Source organism: Bombina bombina, chromosome 5, assembly GCF_027579735.1.
Source record: "Bombina bombina isolate aBomBom1 chromosome 5, aBomBom1.pri, whole genome shotgun sequence".
Taxonomy (NCBI): domain Eukaryota; kingdom Metazoa; phylum Chordata; class Amphibia; order Anura; family Bombinatoridae; genus Bombina; species Bombina bombina.
Genome location: NC_069503.1, coordinates 919,845,314 through 919,869,125, shown reverse-complemented (window position 1 = coordinate 919,869,125; position 23,812 = coordinate 919,845,314). Strand labels below are relative to the sequence as shown.

The 23,812-nt window shown below is 39.1% G+C and overlaps 1 protein-coding gene across 1 annotated transcript in view; it reads right to left on the bottom strand.

The window, feature by feature from the left end:
• Positions 1–2,488: 2,488 nt before the first annotated feature.
• The window catches only part of DNAJC5B (DnaJ heat shock protein family (Hsp40) member C5 beta), a 187,063-nt gene continuing 165,739 nt past the window's right edge, over positions 2,489–23,812 (bottom strand). Inside the window, exon 4 of the mRNA XM_053715084.1 lies at positions 2,489–3,504. Within this exon, the coding sequence (XP_053571059.1) occupies positions 3,410–3,504 (95 nt within the window). The 3' untranslated portion in view covers positions 2,489–3,409. The remainder of the gene's footprint in view (positions 3,505–23,812) is intronic.

Genomic DNA, 23,812 nt, shown 5'->3' with positions numbered 1-23,812 from the left:
GTGTGTATTTATGCATTTATGTGTGTGTGCGTATGTTTGTGGAACCAGCAAATTACAGACCTTGTTAATACAGCATGGGGGGCAGGGGGTAAACAGTGTCACTATACAGTACCACTATATACAGTACGGGGGGGCTGGACCATGTCACTGACTACTGTGGTCACTTTATAAAGTACTGGGGCGGGTAGGGTCAGGCCAGCCATCTCACCAGCAGATTACAGACTGTGTCACAGACTCACTATATACAGTACTGGTGGGTTAAACAGTGTCACTATATACAGTAATAGGGGGTCAGACAATCTCACAGACTGTGGGCACAGGGTACCTCCTTTTGCAGACATGTTTTCTGATTCACATTTTTTTCTGTGTTAAATGTAAAAAAAAAAAAAAAAGATATGTATCAAATTCAATTTTTCTTTTTTTTTTGGGGGGGGGCTTCTTAGATTCTTGCACCTGGGTCCTGTGATTTCTAGTTATACCTCTGACAATAACTCAAACAAATCAATACATTTGCATCCTGTAATGCATGTATCAGCAAAAAGTCAGGAGAAGCGCAGAGCAGCTTTATATAGGGAATGTAATTGTGCCAGCAATGCACCAATAAATGCATTTGAAAACCTTGCTGCCTCATTTATAAATTAGAAATGATTAGTAGGTATTTGAAAAAATTGTTATTCAGATATTCGTTTGTCAAACTAATTCCAAATATGGCTGCGGGTAAAAGCATTTGGCTATTTTCTGAGCCAGATATATTAGTGTTAAAGTGCAACACAAAAAGATGTGTTGCACTTTAACACTAATATATTCAGCACCACAAATAGCCAATGCTGCTAGCGGCGGCCATATTTAGAATTTGACAAATGAACATCTGAATAATACATTTTGCACATACTTAATGAATAGGTAACTGTGTGATTTTCAAATGTTTGGAATGGGTTCACACTCACATGAGAATTCTGATTGATAGGATATATATTGCAAATCAATTATGTGCACTTTTGCAAGTAGGAGCTCTCAGTTTTCACGGGAGTAGCAAGTAGCAAATTGCAAAATGGCAGGGAGAGATAAACTATATAATGCATAGTGCCTTCTGTAAAGTTTGGTGGAGGAGGGATAATGCTCTGGGCAGTTTTTCAGGGTTTGGGCTAGGCCCTAAGTTCCAGTGAAAGGTCATCTAAATTCTACAGGATACAAAAACATTTTGTTAGACAATTGGGTGCCTCAAACTTTGTGCCAACAGTTTGCGGAAGACCCTTTCCTGTTTCAGCATGAGTGTGTCCCTGTGCACAAAGCAATGTCCATGAAGCCATGGTTTGACCTGTTTGGTGTGGAGGAACTTGTGTAGCCTGCACAGAATCCTGACTTCTACCCCATTAACACCTTTGGGATGAATTGGAAAGACAATTTCAAGCCAGACCCTCTTGTCCAGTATCAGTACCTGACCTCACAAATGCTCTTTTTGCTGATTTTACACAAATTCCCACAGACACACTCCAAAATCTTGTGAGTCTTCCACATTACTAATATTGCCCATGGTTTGTAAATTGGATGTCCAACAAGCTCATAGAGTTGTGATGATCAGGTGTCCTCATACTTCTGGCCATGTAGAATAGATATTATTGTTGAAGAATTCTGCGCACTATGTTGTACTGAGATTTCTGACTTCTTAAAGATAGATCAGCTATTTTATATAACTTTGAGTACAAATTTTTACGTTTAAGATATTTTAAAAAAATTGGAGAAGTCTACAATAACATTGGTTCTGTTTTATACAATAGACTGGATCAACAATAAAATGAAATAGTTTATTATACAATTGACATTATCCTTTCATCCTTTAACCAAGACTAATACAATCTTCTGCTGGTTTTACAATATCTTACTTTAAAGGGATAGTCTAGTCAAAATGAAACTTTCATGAATCAATTTTTCTTCGTTCTCTTGGTATCTTTATTTTAAAGGCAAGAATGTAAGCTTAGGAGCCGGCCCATTTTTGGTTCAGCACCTGGGTAGTGCTTGCTGATTGGTAGCTACATTTGTCAACAAAGAAAAATTGATAATAGGAGTTGCTTTAAATTGCATGCTCTATCGGAATCATGAAAGTTTCATTTTGACTAGACTATCCCTTTAAATCAATTTCCCATAGACTTTAAATGTATCAATTCTGAGCCCTGCTTTCCAGCAATCAGATCCAAGACATAGGGTCAGGAGTTAAAAATCCTATGCAGACAGGACTATTTATGATATACATTTTATTTCTGTTGTGAAAATGTAATATCAAGTAAAATGATCCCAAGTTTTATTCTCATTTCAACATAACAAAAAACAATTAAGCAGATAACATCTCTAAAGTAATGTTAGAATGTTACATTTTCTCACTAGCCTGATCTGTTACGCTAATGAAAGAAACGTTGCACTCCAAACAGAATCATTCATGCATACATTTATTTAATGAATTAAAATATAACATTATAAGATACACTGATTATTTAATTTGCAGAACGTTGTTGCAAAACACCTCTGAAAATTGTACCTGTCCCTCTCTCTTCCTCCCAGAGAGGCTATCAGATAAATATATTCACTAGGGTTTTCAAGTGGTTAATTCCTGGACTGATCTGAGACAGCAAAACACTACATTGTCTTAACAAAGTGAGAGTTTGAAATTATTTTAAAGCACTTATTGTGTATGCAGAACTTTTGCAATTAAATTATTAATATGCTATGCAAATATTAAGAAACAACTTTAATGTACCTTTAATAAATTCTTAAAGGGGCATAAACCCAAAATTTTTATTTCATGATTCAAATAAGGCATACAATTTTAAACAACTTACTTCTGTTACCTAATTTGTTTTATTCCCTTTGTATCCTTTGTTGAAAAGCAAATTTAGACAGGCTCAGGAGCTGTGTATTGGTGGTTGCACATATATGCCTTAGGTTATAGTCTCACAGATATGCATTGCTGTTTCTTCAACAAAGGATACAACTGAATGAAGTAAATTAGACGCAAATTGGAAAGTTGTTTAAAATGTTATTCTTTCTCTGAATCACAAAAGAAAATGTTTGGGTTTCATGTCCTTTTAATATAAAGAGAATGTAAAGGGACACCACCTATTGCTTTTGTGTAACAATCGAGCTTTGCCCCACACTCCAAAAAAATCAAAATTTGCAGCCAGCTATTTGATTTGCACTATTTTCAAGTTACACCATTCTTTTAGTATTCCTAGGGAGTGGGGACAATCACATTTACAGGTACACAAACACAAGAGCTGGTTTATGTCTTTTTATGTTTTTAAATGATAAAGACAGAAGTTAAACAAGCAAATGAAGAATAAACAGTTTCTTTTAAAGGTTTTGCTGATGATTTTGACTTGATGTTTTCACTAAAGTGTTCTGTAGATTTGCTAGTTTATGAGTCTGTTTGGTACGTACGACGGCTGTCTCCAATCAGTTGTGTTTTTTCATTTGCATTTGTTGGCTGAAGTACAATAGTAGTAAGTCCATCTGAAACAAAAAAATTGAGAAGATTTAAAAACAAATTGCTTTTGTAATTGACAATCGATAAATATGAGTGGAAGATAGAGTTAAGTTATAATTGAGTGTAACATTTTTATTATAAATAGTCTGAGGTCATCTAGGACAGTAAAATTCAAATTGTTAAAAGGTCACTCTAGTGTAAAATAATTATAAAGTATTTTATTTTATATTTTTTTAAACAAATTCCTTTCTTTTCCTCTTAAAAAAAAAAAAGTTGCTTGCTTGGAACACCCCATTTATGCTCCAAATGAAGATATGGTCAGTTAATTTGAGCACGTATTACAATTTGAAATTAAACACGTTCGCTTGAGCGCAATCAAATTTAACGTGCGTCTGGTTAGTGCGACTGAAGACCTCACGTAAAGTGTTAGGGCTAAAATAAAAGTTGCACCAAATATTCCAAATACATAACACACCTTAATATAACTCATGTCGGGTTAGAGCACAGGAATAATTAGTGTACTCCTGTAAGGTTTATGTGCACAAACCCAACATGAGCCTTATTAAGGTGCGTAATGTATTTATTAAATATAAACTATTAAAAATATTAATAATTAATGTAAACAATTATTATAGATGTACTAAGATAGTCTAAAAATTACATAGAATATATACATATATTTTACAGTATCTATAATAATTATTAATTATTCATATTTTTATCAATATTTCATATTTAATGTTTCAATAGCACACCTTAAGATAACTAATTCTTCATATGAGCTAACGTGACACTTAGTTAGACTTAATGCACGAAACCTGAAGTGCATTGTACATATTTTACATTCCTATGTTCTTCACATATAATTTATTTTAATTTTTATTATTAAATATATATTTCTATATATATTTGATGTTAATGTAAAATATATATCTATACCTATATATCTATAGGAATCAATGTACATGTATAGGTATTTATATATATATATATATATATATATATATATATATACACACACAAAATTATTAAAAATTAGTGGATGGAAAATTATTGCTAAATTTTAGGTTCCTGAAAAGAGTTTAAATACTTATAGAACTACTGTATTGATGCAGTCATTCAAAAAGTTGGTGCAGACCTATTTAGTAATTTCAGAAAATTATAAAAAGGAAGATATAGTGAGATATAATAATATCACTAGTAAAGACTGGGAATTCAGCACTAATAATAATAATAACATAATTTTCAATAAAGCAACACTCTTATAAATAAAGTATCAAAATAAGTTGAGCCTGAGCTCAGAGCAATGAAAGAATCCAGGTTAGCATAAGATTCTACACATTACGTGATTAAAATACTAAAAATATAAACAAAGATAAATAGAGTGCTGAATTCCCAGTCTTTACTAGTGATATTATTATATCTCACTATATCTTCCTTTTTAAACATTTACACCCCTCACATTTTTGTAAATATTTTATTATATCTTTTCATGTGACAACATTGCTACAATGTAAAGTAGTGAGTGTACAGCCTGTATAACATTGTAAATTTGCTGTCCCCTCAAAATAACTCAACACACAGCCATTAATGCCTAAACAATGGGCAACAAAAGTGAGTACACCCCTAAGTGGAAATGTCCAAGTTGGGCCCACAGTGTCAATATTTTGTATGGCCCCATTATTTTCCAGCACTGCCTTAACTCTCTTAGGCATGGAGTTCACCAAAGCTTCCCAGGTTGCCACTGGAGCCCTCTTCCACTCCTCCATGACGACATCACGGAGCTGGTGGATGTTAGAGACCTTCTGTTTGAGGATGCCCCACAGATGCTCAATAGGGTTTAGGTCTGGAGACATGCTTGGCCAATCCATCACCTTAACCTTCAGCTTCTTTAGCACGGCAGTGGTCGTCTTGAAGGTGTGTTTGGGGTCGTTATCATGTTGGAATACTGCCCTGCGGCCCATTCTCTTAAGGGAGGGGATCATGCTCTGCTTCAGTATGTCACAGTACATGTTGGCATTCATGGTTCCCTCAATGAACTGTAGCTCCCCAGTGCCGGCTGCACTCATACAGGCCCAGACGATGACACTCCCACCACCATGCTTGACTGTAGGCAAGACACTCTTGTCTTTGTACTCCTTACCTGGTTGCCGCCACACACGCTTGACACCATCTGAACCAAACACATTTATCTTGGTCTCATCGGACCACAGGATATGGTTCCAGTAATCCATGTCCTTAGTCTGCTTGCTTCAGCAAACTGTTTGCAGGCTTTCTTGTGCATTATCTTTAGAAGAGGCTTCCTTCTGGGACAACAGCCATGCAGACCAATTTGATGCAGTGTGTGGCGTAAGGTCTGAGCACTGACAGACTAACCCCCACCCCTTCAACCTCTGCAGCAATGCTGGCAGCACTCATACTATTTCCCAAAGACAACCTCTGGATATGATGCTGAGCACGTGCACTCAACTTCTTTGGCCGACCATGGCGAGGCCTGTTCTGAGTGGAACCTGTCCTGTAAAACCGCTGTATGGTCTTGCCCACCATGCTGCAGCTCAGTTTCAGGGTCTTGGCAATCTTCTTATAGCCTAGGCCATCTTTATATGGAGCAACAATTCTTTTTATCAGATCCTCAGAGAGTTCTTTGCCATGAGGTGCCATATTGAACTTCCAGGGACCAGTATGAGAGAGTGTGAGAGCAAGAACACCAAATTTAACACACCTGCTCCCCATTCACACCTGAGGCCTTGTAACACTAAAGAGTCACATGACACCAGGGAGGGAAAATGGCTACTTGGGTCCAATTTGGACATTTCCACTTAGGGGTGTACTCCCTTTTGTTGTCAATGGTTTAGACATTAATGGCTGTGTGTTGAGTTATTTTGAGGGGACAGCAAATTTACACTGTTATACAGGCTGTACAATCACTACTTTACATTGTAGCAAAGTGCTATTTCTTTAGTGTTGTCACATGAAAAGATATCATACAATATTTACAAAAATGTGAGGGGTGTACTCACTTTTAGAAGATACTGTATATATATATATATATATATATATATTATCGGTTATTTGTAGAGCGCCAACAGATTCCGCAGCGCTATATATATATATATATATATATATATATATATATATATATATATAATAAAAATACAATTTTACTGTATGTGAAAAATATTGGAATGTGAAATATTAATAACTCCTGTTGGGTTAACGCATGAGTGATAAGGTTTTTTTCTTCTTCGCTCTCCATTGAAGTCTAAGGGGAGAAAAGGTTAGCGCAGTCGCAATATCTGAAGTTCTGAAGTTAGTTTTACTTTAAACTTGTAATACGTGTGCTAACCCATGCACAATAAGATTGCTTCTAGAGATGTTTACGCTCAAGTGGAAGCATTAAATACCATTCTAATTGTAATCTAGCTCAGGGCTTCTTAAACTTATTCCACTCGTGACCCCTTTTTGCAAGATCATTTTTTATGTGACCCCGGGTATATAAAATAGGTATACAAATCAAACATTTATTCATCATAAATCATACTCATTCTCTGATTGACAGATGACGATTCTTAAAACAACTAATCCCTGTTTCCCCAAACAAGGATTAGTTGTCTTAAGAATCATCATCTGTCAATCAATTAGACAATATGGCGGGCGGGCGGGAGAGCTGCACTTATCGGTAAAAAGGTAAACATTTCAGAAAATAAATAAATATAAAAAATGTCATGAATTAAACTCTGCCTCATTTTGAAAAGTCTATACAATGCAGTGAGGTAATAGGGTTAACTTTTCATTCACTTTAAAGACATATTTAACAATACCGATAAAGATTTCTTTGCTGATCCTAAACTTTCCTAGATAAACCTTTCAGCAAAGGATAACAAGAGAAGTAAATTAAATAATAGAAGTAAATTTAAAAGTTGTTTAAAACTGTATGCTCTGTCTAAATCATAGATGTCTAATTATGACTGTACTGTCCCGTTAATACTAGGATGTGCTAACAAAATATAGCATTTTACTTTTTATACTAGAATGTCCCTTTAATTGGTGCAGAAGATTTATGAAGTAACTCAGTGGGTGAAATACCAAAAAAAAAAATTAAGTAAAATTTAGGGCTAAAAAAAAAGATTATCCAATACTCGTCCACGGTAAGAGATAGAGTCACTCAGAATCGAAAGGTAAAAGTGGTAAAAATAAATCTTTATTATGGATACTCCATGGGATAAAACATGTACAAAAAATGGGGGGTGATAAATTCCATATCCTCTCCAGACAGGAGATTTATTGGATACACAGGCTCGGTAGCCTGGTACCTGGGGGTTTTAACTCCGAATTTGACATCATAAACTACTGGCATAGATAGTGCTTACTCTGGCCTAGATTTAGAGTTCGGCGGTAGCCGTCAAAACCAGCGTTAGAGGCTCCTAACGCTGGTTTTGGGCGCCCGCTGGTATTTGGAGTCAGTGATTAAAGGGTCTAACGCTCACTTTACAGCCGCGACTTTTCCATACCGCAGATCCCCCTACGCCATTTGCGTAGCCTATCTTTTCAATGGGATCTTCCTAACGCCGGTATTTAGAGTCGTTTCTGCAGTGAGCGTTAGAGCTCTAACGACAAGATTCCAGCCGCCTGAAAATAGCAGGAGTTAAGAGCTTTCTGGCTAACGCCGGTTTATAAAGCTCTTAACTACTGTACCCTAAAGTACACTAACACCCATAAACTACCTATGTACCCCTAAACCGAGCTCCCCCCACATCGCCGCCACTCGATTAAAATTTTTAACCCCTAATCTGCCGACCGCCACCTACGTTATACTTATGTACCCCTAATCTGCTGCCCCTAACACCGCCGACCCCTGTATTATATCTATTAACCCCTAACTTGCCCCCCACAACGTCGCCGCAAGCTACTTAAAATAATTAACCCCTAATCTTCCGACCGCAAATCGCCGCCACCTACGTTATCCCTATGTACCCCTAATCTGCTACCCCTAACATCGCCGACCCCTATGTTATATTTATTAACCCCTAATCTGCCCCCCACAACGTCGCCGACACCTACCTACACTTATTAACCCCTAATCTGCCGACCGGAGCTCACCGCTATTCTAATAAATGGATTAAACCCTAAAGCTAAGTCTAACCCTAACACTAACACCCCCCTAAGTTAAATATAATTTTTATCTAACGAAATAAATTAACTCTTATTAAATAAATGATTCCTATTTAAAGCTAAATACTTACCTGTAAAATAAATCCTAATATAGCTACAATATAAATTATAATTATATTATAGCTATTTTAGGATTAATATTTATTTTACAGGCAACTTTGTAATTATTTTAACCAGGTACAATAGCTATTAAATAGTTAAGAACTATTTAATAGTTACCTAGTTAAAATAATAACAAATTTACCTGTAAAATAAATCATAACCTAAGATATAATTAAACCTAACACTACCCTATCAATAAAATAATTAAATAAACTACCTACAATTACCTACAATTAACCTAACACTACACTATCAATAAATTAATTAAACACAATTGCTACAAATAAATAAAATTAAATAAACTATCTAAAGTACAAAAAATAAAAAAGAACTAAGTTACAGAAAATAATAAAATATTTACAAACATAATAAAAATATTACAACAATTTTAAACTAATTACACCTACTCTAAGCCCCCTAATAAAATAACAAAGCCCCCCAAAATAAAAAATTCCCTACCCTATTCTAAAATACAAATATTACAAGCTCTTTTACCTTACCAGCCCTGAACAGGGCCCTTTGCGGGGCATGCCCCAAGAATTTCAGCTCTTTTGCCTGTAAAAAAAAACATACAATACCCCCCCCCAACATTACAACCCACCACCCACATACCCCTAATCTAACCCAAACCCCCCTTAAATAAACCTAACACTACCCCCCTGATGATCTTCCTACCTTGTCTTCACCATGCCAGGTTCACCGATCCGTCCTGGCTCCAAGATCTTCATCCAACCCAAGCGTGGGCTAGACATCCACTGAAGAAGTCCAGAAGAGGGTCCAAAGTCTTCCTCCTATCCGGCAAGAAGAGGACATCCGGACCGGCAAACATCTTCTCCAAGCGGCATCTTCTATCTTCTTCCATCCGATGACGACCGGCTCCATCTTGAAGACCTCCAGCGCGGATCCATCCTCTTCTTCCGACGACTAGACGACGAATGACGGTTCCTTTAAGGGACGTCATCCAAGATGGCGTCCCTCGAATTCCGATTGGCTGATAGGATTCTATCAGCCAATCGGAATTAAGGTAGGAATTTTCTGATTGGCTGATGGAATCAGCCAATCAGAATATAGTTCAATCCGATTGGCTGATCCAATCAGCCAATCAGATTGAGCTCGCATTCTATTGGCTGTTCCGATCAGCCAATAGAATGCGAGCTCAATCTGATTGGCTGATTGGATCAGCCAATCGGATTGAACTATATTCTGATTGGCTGATTCCATCAGCCAATCAGAAAATTCCTACCTTAATTCCGATTGGCTGATAGAATCCTATCAGCCAATCGGAATTCGAGGGACGCCATCTTGGATGACGTCCCTTAAAGGAACCGTCATTCGTCGTCTAGTCGTCGGAAGAAGAGGATGGATCCGCGCTGGAGGTCTTCAAGATGGAGCCGGTCGTCATCGGATGGAAGAAGATAGAAGATGCCGCTTGGAGAAGATGTTTGCCGGTCCGGATGTCCTCTTCTTGCCGGATAGGAGGAAGACTTTGGACCCTCTTCTGGACTTCTTCAGTGGATGTCTAGCCCACGCTTGGGTTGGATGAAGATCTTGGAGCCAGGACGGATCGGTGAACCTGGCATGGTGAAGACAAGGTAGGAAGATCATCAGGGGGGTAGTGTTAGGTTTATTTAAGGGGGGTTTGGGTTAGATTAGGGGTATGTGGGTGGTGGGTTGTAATGTTGGGGGGGGGTATTGTATGTTTTTTTTTACAGGCAAAAGAGCTGAAATTCTTGGGGCATGCCCCGCAAAGGGCCCTGTTCAGGGCTGGTAAGGTAAAAGAGCTTGTAATATTTGTATTTTAGAATAGGGTAGGGAATTTTTTATTTTGGGGGGCTTTGTTATTTTATTAGGGGGCTTAGAGTAGGTGTAATTAGTTTAAAATTGTTGTAATATTTTTATTATGTTTGTAAATATTTTATTATTTTCTGTAACTTAGTTCTTTTTTATTTTTTGTACTTTAGATAGTTTATTTAATGTTATTTATTTGTAGCAATTGTGTTTAATTAATTTATTGATAGTGTAGTGTTAGGTTAATTGTAGGTAATTGTAGGTAGTTTATTTAATTATTTTATTGATAGGGTAGTGTTAGGTTTAATTATATCTTAGGTTATGATTTATTTTACAGGTAAATTTGTTATTATTTTAACTAGGTAACTATTAAATAGTTCTTAACTATTTAATAGCTATTGTACCTGGTTAAAATAATTACAAAGTTGCCTGTAAAATAAATATTAATCCTAAAATAGCTATAATATAATTATAATTTATATTGTAGCTATATTAGGATTTATTTTACAGGTAAGTATTTAGCTTTAAATAGGAATCATTTATTTAATAAGAGTTAATTTATTTTGTTAGATAAAAATTATATTTAACTTAGGGGGGTGTTAGTGTTAGGGTTAGACTTAGCTTTAGGGGTTAATCCATTTATTAGAATAGCGGTGAGCTCCGGTCGGCAGATTAGGGGTTAATAATTGAAGGTAGGTGTCGGCGATGTTAGGGAGGGCAGATTAGGGGTTAATACTATTTATGATAGGGTTAGTGAGGCGGATTAGGGGTTAATAACTTTATTATAGTAGCGGTGCGGTCCGCTCGGCAGATTAGGGGTTAATAAGTGTAGGCAGGTGTCGGCGACGATGTGGGGGGCAGATTAGGGGTTAATAAATATAACATAGGGGTCGGCGATGTTAGGGCAGCAGATTAGGGGTACATAGGGATAACGTAGGTGGCGGCGGTTTACGGAGCGGCAGATTAGGGGTTAAAAGTGTAATGCAGGGGTCAGCGATAGCGGGGGCGGCAGATTAGGAGTTAATAAGTGTAAGGTTAGGGGTGTTTAGACTCGGGGTACATGTTAGGGTGTTAGGTGCAGACTTAGGAGGTGTTTCCCCATAGGAAACAATGGGGCTGCGTTAGGAGCTGAACGCTGCTTTTTTGCAGGTGTTAGGTTTTTTTTCAGCTCAAACAGCCCCATTGTTTCCTATGGGAGAATCGTGCACGAGCACGTTTTTGATGCCGGCCGCGTCCGTAAGCAACTCTGGTATCGAGAGTTGCATTTGCGGTATAAATGCTCTACGCTCCTTTTTTGGAGCCTAACGCAGCATTTGTTTGAACTCTCGATACCAGAGTTAAATTTATGGTGCGGCCAGAAAAAAACCCGCGGAGCGTTAACAGCCCTTTTACCGCCGAACTCTAAATCTAGGCCTCTATGTCTTTACCCGATTAATATGTGGGTTCATGGATCCTTACATGCCTCCATTTGAATGAGAACATAAATATGGATAACAAGCAGCTCACTTGGGGTAATTTGAGCTTGAGGTATCGGTTCTCTAACTATTGGTTAATACAGGGAGATGGTTTAGTTTATATTCATGACAACATCTATATTTCCCTCGAGTCCCCTATATTAATAGTAAGATTATCATTAATAGTAAGATTATCATTATTTTTCCTTTTGTTCTCAGTAGGTCCTTTTTCCATCTAGTATGGTTTTTTGCCTAACTTATATGTAGATTTAAACATATATGCACATATGTGTTAAATGGTGTTTTTGCATTACAAATTATAACTATTTATCTTAACTGCTATATCTACAATATTGTTAAAGTTCTTAGTCCTTGGTATGGTTTTTTGCCTAACTTATATGTAGATTTAAACATATATGCACATATGTGTTAAATGGTGTTTCTGCATTACAAATTATAACTATTTATCTTAACTGCTATATCTACAATATTGTTAAAGTTCTTAGTCCTTATTTCTAATACCCATTGATAGCTTTTGTATATATATATATTATTCTGTATCCCTCTTCTCAACAGCTTTGAGTAATGTGTTTGTTTTTAATCATGTTTCTATACCACTCCCTTTTGGGGAGTGGTTAACAGGTATATCAGGTGCTCTCTCTGAACACCTGCTATGTGTCTATGACTACGGCCACGCTGAGCCGAAACCGGTCAGACTTCACCTATTGTTCTCTTAGCTGAGATCATTTTTTGTACATGTTTTATCCCATGGAGTATCCATAATAAAGATTTATTTTTACCACTTTTACCTTTGGATTCTGAGTGACTCTATCTCTTACCGTGGACGAGTATTGGATAATCTTTTTTTTTACATTTTACTGTGGAATACTGGGATTCCACTTCCGCAAGCACGTCCAGGCTGACACGGGCTTCAGCTGGCCCTGATGATTACGCAGTATTGGAGGAGGCGTGTGCAGTAGTGAGAGGCTGAGCAGTGCGTCCTGGAATCTAACTACAGGGATTGTACCCGGCTTTTTTGAATACAGCATTTCCTAGCAAACCGTGGATCTTTTGGCACTGTGAGTACATATACATACATGCATGGCAACGTGTCTATATAACTGCTTGTTTGGCCTGACTTCATATATTCTTTTCCGATAATAAGGTACTTTTCACCTGGCTCTGAGCTATATTGCTGTTGTCGATACAGTAGCTGCCAGGTTGGGACTGTGAGAATATCTCTAACACATTTAGGCCATTTCAATGTGTATGCGGTTAACACTGTTTGTTTCTGAGTATCCGGCTGGATTTAAAGCCTTACCATTGCCGCAATTGTCTCTCTTGGATACGATACTATGCCTGCATGTTAAGACCAGTGCTGCAACTAAGGAGAAATACGTTGTTTTGTTTCTTGGGGACTGTATTTAAAACATATATACATCTTCTTTCTACAACACTGCATGTCGCGAAGGTGACAGCCTCCCTTAGCACACAGAATAATCTTGAACTTTGCTACGTCTGGCAATGTATGTTGCTCACTCTTTGATTAAATTTACCCTGTTAAAAGGTTCAGGATTTACCTCCTCTTTAATTGTGTCAGACGGCCTATATTTACAAGAGTTTACATATTGTTTGAAAGCCGTGTCAAGTGGATTACATTCAGTTTCTGAAAAGTTCATACATATTTATGCATCAACATTGAAGTAGCTATAAGCACTCCAAAATAATACTCCTAAACAGGGGATAACATGTCACAATTAGATTCATTTTTTTCTCTTAATGAGATAGATGAAGAGAATTGGGACTCCCTAGAATTAACAGATGTGTTTGAAAGTGATACACCGAACACAATACTTGGAGATTTCTTTTTTGATTTAGAGAATTTGAAGAAAAAAGAACAAAAGCTTAAATGGGATAAGTGGATTTTATCTAAATATATCAACATGAAAATGATTCCCAGAGGCTTAAGGATTAATAAATTTCCTACTTATGATGTAAAGGACCCTGGATTCATTGAACGATGGAATCAGGCTTTAACGGATTGTTCACTTAAGCTTATAGCTTTATTGATAGAATATAAGGATACACTATTGGCAGAAGTTAAGAACAGGATAATCACCTTGCAGGGTGATATGAACAAGTATAAGTTGTGTAATGTTTACCCTGAATATGATGCCATACTTAGGAATGTTATGGAAGAATCTAAGAAATTAATTATCCAAATTAAACATTCCAAATATATACGGGACCAAAAAGATTACAGCAATGGTACAGTTTATATTTGGCGTAAAAGACAGAGAGGTAGGGCATGGTCACAAACACCCAGCAAAAGATCTATGGCTCAAAATTCAGGTCAGGAAATAACACCTAACAAAGTTAGTAAGGTAAACATAAAATCTAGCAAAGTGGCCGGATCCAAACAGGTTGCTTTCTCTGACTCAGAGCCTGAGCAGACCGATGAGGACAGGTTTGCATCCAGCTTTGAGGATGAGGGCTGCTCAGGCTCAGAGGGAGAGATATCTGAACTCTTGGAGAATACAGAGCTTAATTCTATGCCTAAAAGTATTTTAAAAGATCCCAAGGGAGCTGGAATAGGAGCTATCCCTAAGAGGGGTGGGAGAGGTCGCCAGAGAAGGGGACGGTCCCACTATTCCCAATCTAGTACTTCTAGGGAGTCCATGACTAATGACATGGGACATAACACACAGGTTTTTCAATGGGCCCCGAAACAACCCAGAGGGGGAGGGAGGGGTCATCCTCGAAGGATAGAGGAAGCAGATGCCCAGTTTCAGAGGTACCCAGTGAGAGAAAACAGGAACACCAGGGGGCACAGATATCAATGAATGACTTCTCTGTAATAAATCTATCTACCTATCAGATAACAGATGTGGAGAGAAAAGTCCTAGGGTATGGTCTGAATTTTGTTCCATCTAGGGACTTTGATTTATTCCAGACTATACTGGATGTTAATAAGATGGTGAGGGATCTTACACTGAGGAAGTTTTTCTCCACATCTGTAAATGGTACTTCTGAAGAAGTAAATACACAATACCAGGAGATGAGCAACACTGACTTATCTTTTGGTGATGCCTGTGCGTTAATAGATCTGGAAGACTTAGGTGGTACACAGGAGGATGGACCATCTATCACACAAACAGGCAAGAAACAACATAAACTTAAATCCAGGTCTAATTTTTATCCCTTACATACTAGGGGCAAAGGCCTGGAAGTTTTTCACAAGAGGGTCATTGAAGATCTCACTTTGTTAGATAAATCTAGGAAACATGACTACCAATCTAACTTATCTAGACTGGAAAGGGAAGCAGTAGCTACATTACAGAATAACAAAGAGTTGGTTATTTGCCAGTCAGATAAGGGAGGTAGTGTCGTTTTGCTAGACAAAGACATCTACATTAAAGAGGCATTGAGACAATTAGAGGATCCTGAAGCCTACATGGGACTATCTAGGGATCCCACAACACAGTATAAGGCTATTCTAAGGGACCTATTGGATGATGGGGTGGAGATGGGCATTATTGATGAACAGACATATGATTGTCTACTGGTAGACAGTCCTGTAATGCCCATCTTCCACCACCTGCCAAAGGTCCACAAAAGCCTGGTGGATGTACAGGGTAGGCCCATAGTGGCAGGAATTGGCTCCCTATTGGAGCCGCTGTCCAAGTGGGTGGACCAATTTCTTCAACCGTTGGTCCAGAAATTGCCAAGTTTTGTAAAGGATACTACCCATGTGCTCTCTAGGCTAGAGGATGTCTCTTGGGAGGAGGGGTATAGCTGGATCACCATTGATGTGGTGTCCCTGTACTCCTCCATACCCCATGAGTATGGTCTACAAGCAATATCATATTTCCTGAGAAAGGAGACTGATTTATCCCTTCAATATAGGGATTTTGTACTGAGAGCGGTTGACTTTTTACTCAAGCATAATTTCTTTATGTTTGAGAGTAAGTATTACCTTCAGAGGCGTGGAACCGCTATGGGGGCTAAGTTTGCCCCCTCCTACGCCAACCTGTTCATGGGTTGGTGGGAGCGGTTCCATGTCTTTGGGGGTAATAGAGATAACACACAATATATTGTCAAATACCTACGCTTTATTGATGACCTGCTGGTTATCTGGTCAGGTAATCAAGATCAAGTAAACAAACTAGTTGATATGTTTAATGCCAACAATGTAGGTCTGAGATTCACCTTTGAGTGGAACCAGACTAGTATCAATTATCTGGATGTAACACTGAAATTTGATATTGGCACTGGGGGAGTATTCTCAACTCTTTATAGAAAGCCTATCTCCGGGAACACGCTGCTGCATGCGAAAAGCAGTCATCCCAGGCATGTTTTTAAAGGCATTGCTAAAGGCCAGTTCATGCGGTTAAAAAGAAATTGTTCCCGGAGAGAGGACTTTCTAGAGGAGAGTGAGGAATTGAAATCCAGGCTGATGGCCAGGGGTTACCCCAAAAGATTGGTTAATAAGACATTTTCGGAAGTCTCAGTGATGGACAGGAAAAGTGTCCATGGACGGCAAAGAGACAGTAAATGAATGAATCCCCCTTCTACTAAAATTAAACCCACTTTAGTGACGGCCTTTTCTAATCAGTTTGATAAGGTCTGTAAGGTGATGGAGAAGAATTTGCCTATCCTTCGTGGGGACACAGTATTACATGAAATTATGGATGATGGCTGTAATTTCATCTATAAACGTAACTTGACGCTGGGAAACATTCTGTCTCCTAGTATGCTGCCCCAACAAGATAGTGGTAGTTCATGGTTGAAGGTCAAAGGAACTTACAAGTGTGGCAAAAAGGCATGCAAGTCATGTGACCATATGTTTGTTTCCAAAACCTTCACCTCAGCACTAACATCAGAAGTTTTTGACACTAGGGGTTGCATTAAATGTGGCAGTAAATATGTCATATATTTAATTGAGTGCACCCAGTGTAACAAACAATATGTGGGCAGAACCACTAGGCCCGTGGGCAAACGAATCAGGGAACACCTTTCCTATATCTCACAGGAGAGGGCTGTTTCAGCTTTGTCCAGACATTTCTTGGAAGTTCATTTGGGAGATGTTGGAACCCTCAGGTGGCAGGCTATTGAGTTAGTGTCTAGACCACCAAGGGGGGGGGGATAAATTCCATATCCTCTCCAGACAGGAGATTTATTGGATACACAGGCTCGGTAGCCTGGTACCTGGGGGTTTTAACTCCGAATTTGACATCATAAACTACTGGCATAGATAGTGCTTACTCTATGTCTTTACCCGATTAATATGTGGGTTCATGGATCCTTACATGCCTCCATTTGAATGAGAACATAAATATGGATAACAAGCAGCTCACTTGGGGTAATTTGAGCTTGAGGTATCGGTTCTCTAACTATTGGTTAATACAGGGAGATGGTTTAGTTTATATTCATGACAACATCTATATTTCCCTCGAGTCCCCTATATTAATAGTAAGATTATCATTAATAGTAAGATTATCATTATTTTTCCTTTTGTTCTCAGTAGGTCCTTTTTCCATCTAGTATGGTTTTTTGCCTAACTTATATGTAGATTTAAACATATATGCACATATGTGTTAAATGGTGTTTTTGCATTACAAATTATAACTATTTATCTTAACTGCTATATCTACAATATTGTTAAAGTTCTTAGTCCTTGGTATGGTTTTTTGCCTAACTTATATGTAGATTTAAACATATATGCACATATGTGTTAAATGGTGTTTCTGCATTACAAATTATAACTATTTATCTTAACTGCTATATCTACAATATTGTTAAAGTTCTTAGTCCTTATTTCTAATACCCATTGATAGCTTTTGTATATATATATATTATTCTGTATCCCTCTTCTCAACAGCTTTGAGTAATGTGTTTGTTTTTAATCATGTTTCTATACCACTCCCTTTTGGGGAGTGGTTAACAGGTATATCAGGTGCTCTCTCTGAACACCTGCTATGTGTCTATGACTACGGCCACGCTGAGCCGAAACCGGTCAGACTTCACCTATTGTTCTCTTAGCTGAGATCATTTTTTGTACATGTTTTATCCCATGGAGTATCCATAATAAAGATTTATTTTTACCACTTTATTTTTTACCACTTTTACCTTTGGATTCTGAGTGACTCTATCTCTTACCGTGGACGAGTATTGGATAATCTTTTTTTTTACATTTTACTGTGGAATACTGGGATTCCACTTCCGCAAGCACGTCCAGGCTGACACGGGCTTCAGCTGGCCCTGATGATTACGCAGTATTGGAGGAGGCGTGTGCAGTAGTGAGAGGCTGAGCAGTGCGTCCTGGAATCTAACTACAGGGATTGTACCCGGCTTTTTTGAATACAGCATTTCCTAGCAAACCGTGGATCTTTTGGCACTGTGAGTACATATACATACATGCATGGCAACGTGTCTATATAACTGCTTGTTTGGCCTGACTTCATATATTCTTTTCCGATAATAAGGTACTTTTCACCTGGCTCTGAGCTATATTGCTGTTGTCGATACAGTAGCTGCCAGGTTGGGACTGTGAAAATATCTCTAACACAGTTAGGCCATTTCAATGTGTATGCGGTTAACACTGTTTGTTTCTGAGTATCCGGCTGGATTTAAAGCCTTACCATTGCCGCAATTGTCTCTCTTGGATACGATACTATGCCTGCATGTTAAGACCAGTGCTGCAACTAAGGAGAAATACATTGTTTTGTTTCTTGGGGACTGTATTTAAAACATATATACATCTTCTTTCTACAACACTGCATGTCGCGAAGGTGACAGCCTCCCTTAGCACACAGAATAATCTTGAACTTTGCTACGTCTGGCAACGTATGTTGCTCACTCTTTGATTAAAATTTAGGGTTGTCTTAAAAAAAATAATAACTTTTAAAATGATAATTATTCTTTGGTGCTGATTCACTTATCTCTTAATTTAGAGAATAATCTACATGGGAGTATAAAACAATTAGAAAGATGTGTCTTCCTGAAGAGTTAAAGTGAATGTAAATGTAACGCTCATTGCTCACAGCATTGGATATAGTTTTAAAAAACAGAATTTATGCTTACCTGATAAATTACTTTCTCCAACGGTGTGTCCGGTCCACGGCGTCATCCTTACTTGTGGGATATTCTCTTCCCCAACAGGAAATGGCAAAGAGTCCCAGCAAAGCTGGTCACATGATCCCTCCTAGGCTCCGCCCACCCCAGTCATTCGACCGACGGACAGGAGGAAATATATATAGGAGAAACCATATGATACCGTGGTGACTGTAGTTAGAGAAAATAATTCATCAGACCTGATTAAAAAACCAGGGCGGGCCGTGGACCGGACACACCGTTGGAGAAAGTAATTTATCAGGTAAGCATAAATTCTGTTTTCTCCAACATTGGTGTGTCCGGTCCACGGCGTCATCCTTACTTGTGGGAACCAATAACAAAGCTTTAGGACACGGATGAAGGGAGGGAGCAAATCAGGTCACCTAAATGGAAGGCACCACGGCTTGCAAGACCTTTCTCCCAAAAATAGCCTCCGAAGAAGCAAAAGTATCAAATTTGTAAAATTTGGCAAAAGTGTGCAGTGAAGACCAAGTCGCTGCCTTACATATCTGGTCAACAGAAGCCTCGTTCTTGAAGGCCCATGTGGAAGCCACAGCCCTAGTGGAGTGAGCTGTGATTCTTTCAGGAGGCTGCCGTCCGGCAGTCTCATAAGCCAATCGGATAATGCTTTTAAGCCAAAAGGAAAGAGAGGTAGAAGTCGCTTTTTGACCTCTCCTTTTACCAGAATAAACAACAAACAAGGAAGATGTTTGTCTGAAATCTTTAGTAGCCTCTAAATAGAATTTTAGAGCACGGACTACGTCCAAATTGTGTAACAAACGTTCCTTCTTTGAAACTGGATTCGGACACAAAGAAGGTACAACTATCTCCTGGTTAATATTTTTGTTGGAAACAACTTTCGGAAGAAAACCAGGCTTAGTACGCAAAACCACCTTATCTGCATGGAACACCAGATAGGGCAGAGAACACTGCAGAGCAGATAACTCTGAAACTCTTCTAGCAGAAGAAATTGCAACCAAAAACAAAACTTTCCAAGATAATAACTTAATATCTACGGAATGTAAGGGTTCAAACGGAACCCCTTGAAGAACTGAAAGAACTAGATTTAGACTCCAGGGAGGAGTCAAAGGTCTGTAAACAGGCTTGATCCTAACCAGAGCCTGAACAAATGCTTGAACATCTGGCACAGCTGCCAGTCTTTTGTGAAGTAAAACAGATAAAGCAGAGATCTGTCCCTTCAGAGAACTTGCAGATAATCCTTTCTCCAAACCTTCTTGTAGAAAGGATAGAATCTTAGGAATTTTTATCTTGTTCCATGGGAATCCTTTAGATTCACACCAACAGATATATTTTTTCCATATTTTATGGTAAATTTTTCTAGTTACAGGCTTTCTAGCCTGAATCAGAGTATCTATTACAGAATCTGAAAACCCACGCTTTGATAAAATCAAGCGTTCAATCTCCAAGCCGTCAGTTGGAGGGAAACCAGATTCGGATGTTCGAATGGACCCTGAACAAGAAGGTCCTGTCTCAAAGGTAGCTTCCATGGTGGAGCCGATGACATATTCACCAGGTCTGCATACCAAGTCCTGCGTGGCCACGCAGGAGCTATCAAGATCACCGAGGCCCTCTCCTGATTGATCCTGGCTACCAGCCTGGGGATGAGAGGAAACGGTGGGAATACATAAGCTAGGTTGAAGGTCCAAGGTGCTACTAGTGCATCTACTGGGGTCGCCTTGGGATCCCTGGATCTGGACCCGTAGCAAGGAACCTTGAAGTTCTGACGAGACGCCATCAGATCCATGTCTGGAATGCCCCATAATTGAGTTATTTGGGCAAAGATTTCCGGATGGAGTTCCCACTCCCCCGGATGGAATGTCTGACGACTCAGAAAATCCGCTTCCCAATTTTCCACTCCTGGGATGTGGATCGCAGACAAGTGGCAGGAGTGATCCTCCGCCCATTGAATTATCTTGGTCACTTCTTTCATCGCCAGGGAAGTCCTTGTTCCCCCCTGATGATTGATATATGCAACGGTCGTCATGTTGTCTGACTGAAACCTTATGAATTTGGCCTTTGCTAGTTGAGGCCAAGCTCTGAGAGCATTGAATATCGCTCTCAGTTCCAGAATGTTTATCGGGAGAAGAGACTCTTCCCGAGACCATAGACCCTGAGCTTTCAGGGATTCCCAGACCGCGCCCCAGCCCACTAGGCTGGCGTCGGTCGTGACAATGACCCACTCTGGTCTGCGGAAGCTCATTCCCTGTGACAGATTGTCCAGGGTCAGCCACCAACGGAGTGAATCTCTGGTCTTTTGATCTACTTGAATCGTCGGAGACAAGTCTGTATAATCCCCATTCCACTGTCTGAGCATGCACAGTTGTAATGGTCTTAGATGAATTCGTGCAAAAGGAACTATGTCCATTGTTGCAACCATCAATCCTATTACTTCCATGCACTGCGCTATGGAAGGACGAGGAACAGAATGAAGTACTTGACAAGAGCTTAGAAGTTTTGATTTTCTGACCTCTGTCAGAAAAATCCTCATTTCTAAGGAATCTATTATTGTTCCCAAGAAGGGAACTCTTGTTGACGGGGACAGAGAACTTTTTTCTTTGTTCACCTTCCATCCGTGAGATCTGAGAAAGGCAAGGACGATGTCCGTATGAGCCTTTTCTTTTGACAGGGACGACGCTTGAATCAGGATGTCGTCCAAGTAAGGTACTACTGCAATGCCCCTTGGTCTTAGAACCGCTAGAAGGGACCCTAGTACCTTTGTGAAAATCCTTGGAGCAGTGGCTAATCCAAATGGAAGTGCCATAAACTGGTAATGCTTGTCCAGAAAAAGCGAACCTTAGGAACTGATGATGTTCCTTGTGGATAGGAATATGTAGGTACGCATCCTTTAAATCCACGGTAGTCATAAATTGATTTTCATGGATAGTAGGTAGGATCGTTCGAATAGTTTCCATTTTGAACGATGGTACCCTGAGAAATTTGTTTAGGATCTTTAGATCCAAAATTGGTCTGAATGTTCCCTCTTTTTTGGGAACTATGAACAGATTGGAATAAAATCCCATTCCTTGTTCTCTTATTGGAACTGGATGTATCACTCCCATCTTTAACAGGTCTTCTACACAATGTAAGAATGCCTGTCTCTTTATTTGGTTTGAAGATAATTGAGACCTGTGGAACCTTCCCCTTGGGGGTAGTTCCTTGAATTCCAGGAGATAACCTTGAGAAACTATTTCTAGCGCCCAAGGATCCTGAACATCTCTTGCCCAAGCCTGAGCAAAGAGAGAAAGTCTGCCCCCCACTAGATCCGGTCCCGGATCGGGGGCTATCCCTTCATGCTGTTTTGGTAGCAGTGGTAGGCTTCTTGGCCTGCTTACCCTTATCCAGCCTTGCATTGGTTTCCAGGCTGGTTTGGGTTGTGAAGTATTACCCTCTTGCTTAGAGGATACAGAATTAGAGACTGGTCCGTTTCTGCGAAAGGGACGAAAATTAGGCTTATTATTAGCCTTAAAAGACCTATCCTGTGGGAGGGCGTGGCCCTTTCCCCCAGTGATGTCTGAAATAATCTCTTTCAAATCAGGTCCAAATAATGTTTTACCTTTGAAAGGAATGTTAAGCAATTTTGTCTTGGAAGGCACATCCGCTGACCAAGACTTTAGCCAAAGCACTCTGCGCGCCACGACAGCAAACCCTGAATTTTTCGCCGCTAATATAGCTAATTGCAAAGCGGCATCTAAAACAAAAGAGTTAGCCAATTTAAGTGCTTGAACTCTGTCCATAACCTCCTCATATGAAGATTCTTTACTGAGCGATTTTTCTAGTTCCTCGAACCAGAAACACGCTGCCGTAGTGACAGGAACAATGCATGAAATTGGTTGTAGAAGGTAACCTTGCTGTACAAAAATCTTTTTAAGCAAACCCTCTAATTTCTTATCCATAGGATCTTTGAAAGCACAACTATCTTCGATAGGAATAGTAGTGCGTTTGTTTAGAGTAGAAACCGCCCCCTCGACCTTGGGGACTGTCTGCCATAAGTCCTTTCTGGGGTCGACTATAGGAAATAATTTCTTAAATATAGGGGGGGGAACAAAAGGTATGCCGGGCCTTTCCCACTCTTTATTTACTATGACCGCCACCCGCTTGGGTATAGGAAAAGCGTCGGGGGGCACCGGAACCTCTAGGAACTTGTCCATCTTACATCATTTCTCTGGAATGACCAAATTGTCACAATCATCCAGAGTAGATAACACCTCCTTAAGCAGTGCGCGGAGATGTTCTAATTTAAATTTAAATGTCACAACATCAGGTTCAGCTTGATGAGAAATTTTTCCTGAATCTGAAATTTCTCCATCAGACAAAACCTCCCTCATGGCCCCTTGAGATTGGTGTGAGGGTATGTCAGAACAGTTATCATCAGCGTCCTCTTGCTCTTCAGTGTTTAAAACAGAGCAATCGCGCTTTCTCTGATAAGTAGGCATTTTGGATAAAAGATTTGCTATGGAGTTATCCATTACAGCCGTTAATTGTTGCATGGTAATAAGTATTGGCGCACTAGATGTACTAGGGGCCTCCTGTGTGGGCATAACTGGTGTAGACACAGTAGGGGATGATGTAGTATCATGTTTACTCCCCTCATCTGAGGAATCATCTTGGGCAATATCATTATCTGTGGCATTACTGTCCTTACTTTGTTTGGACACTATGGCACAATTATCACATAAATTTAAAT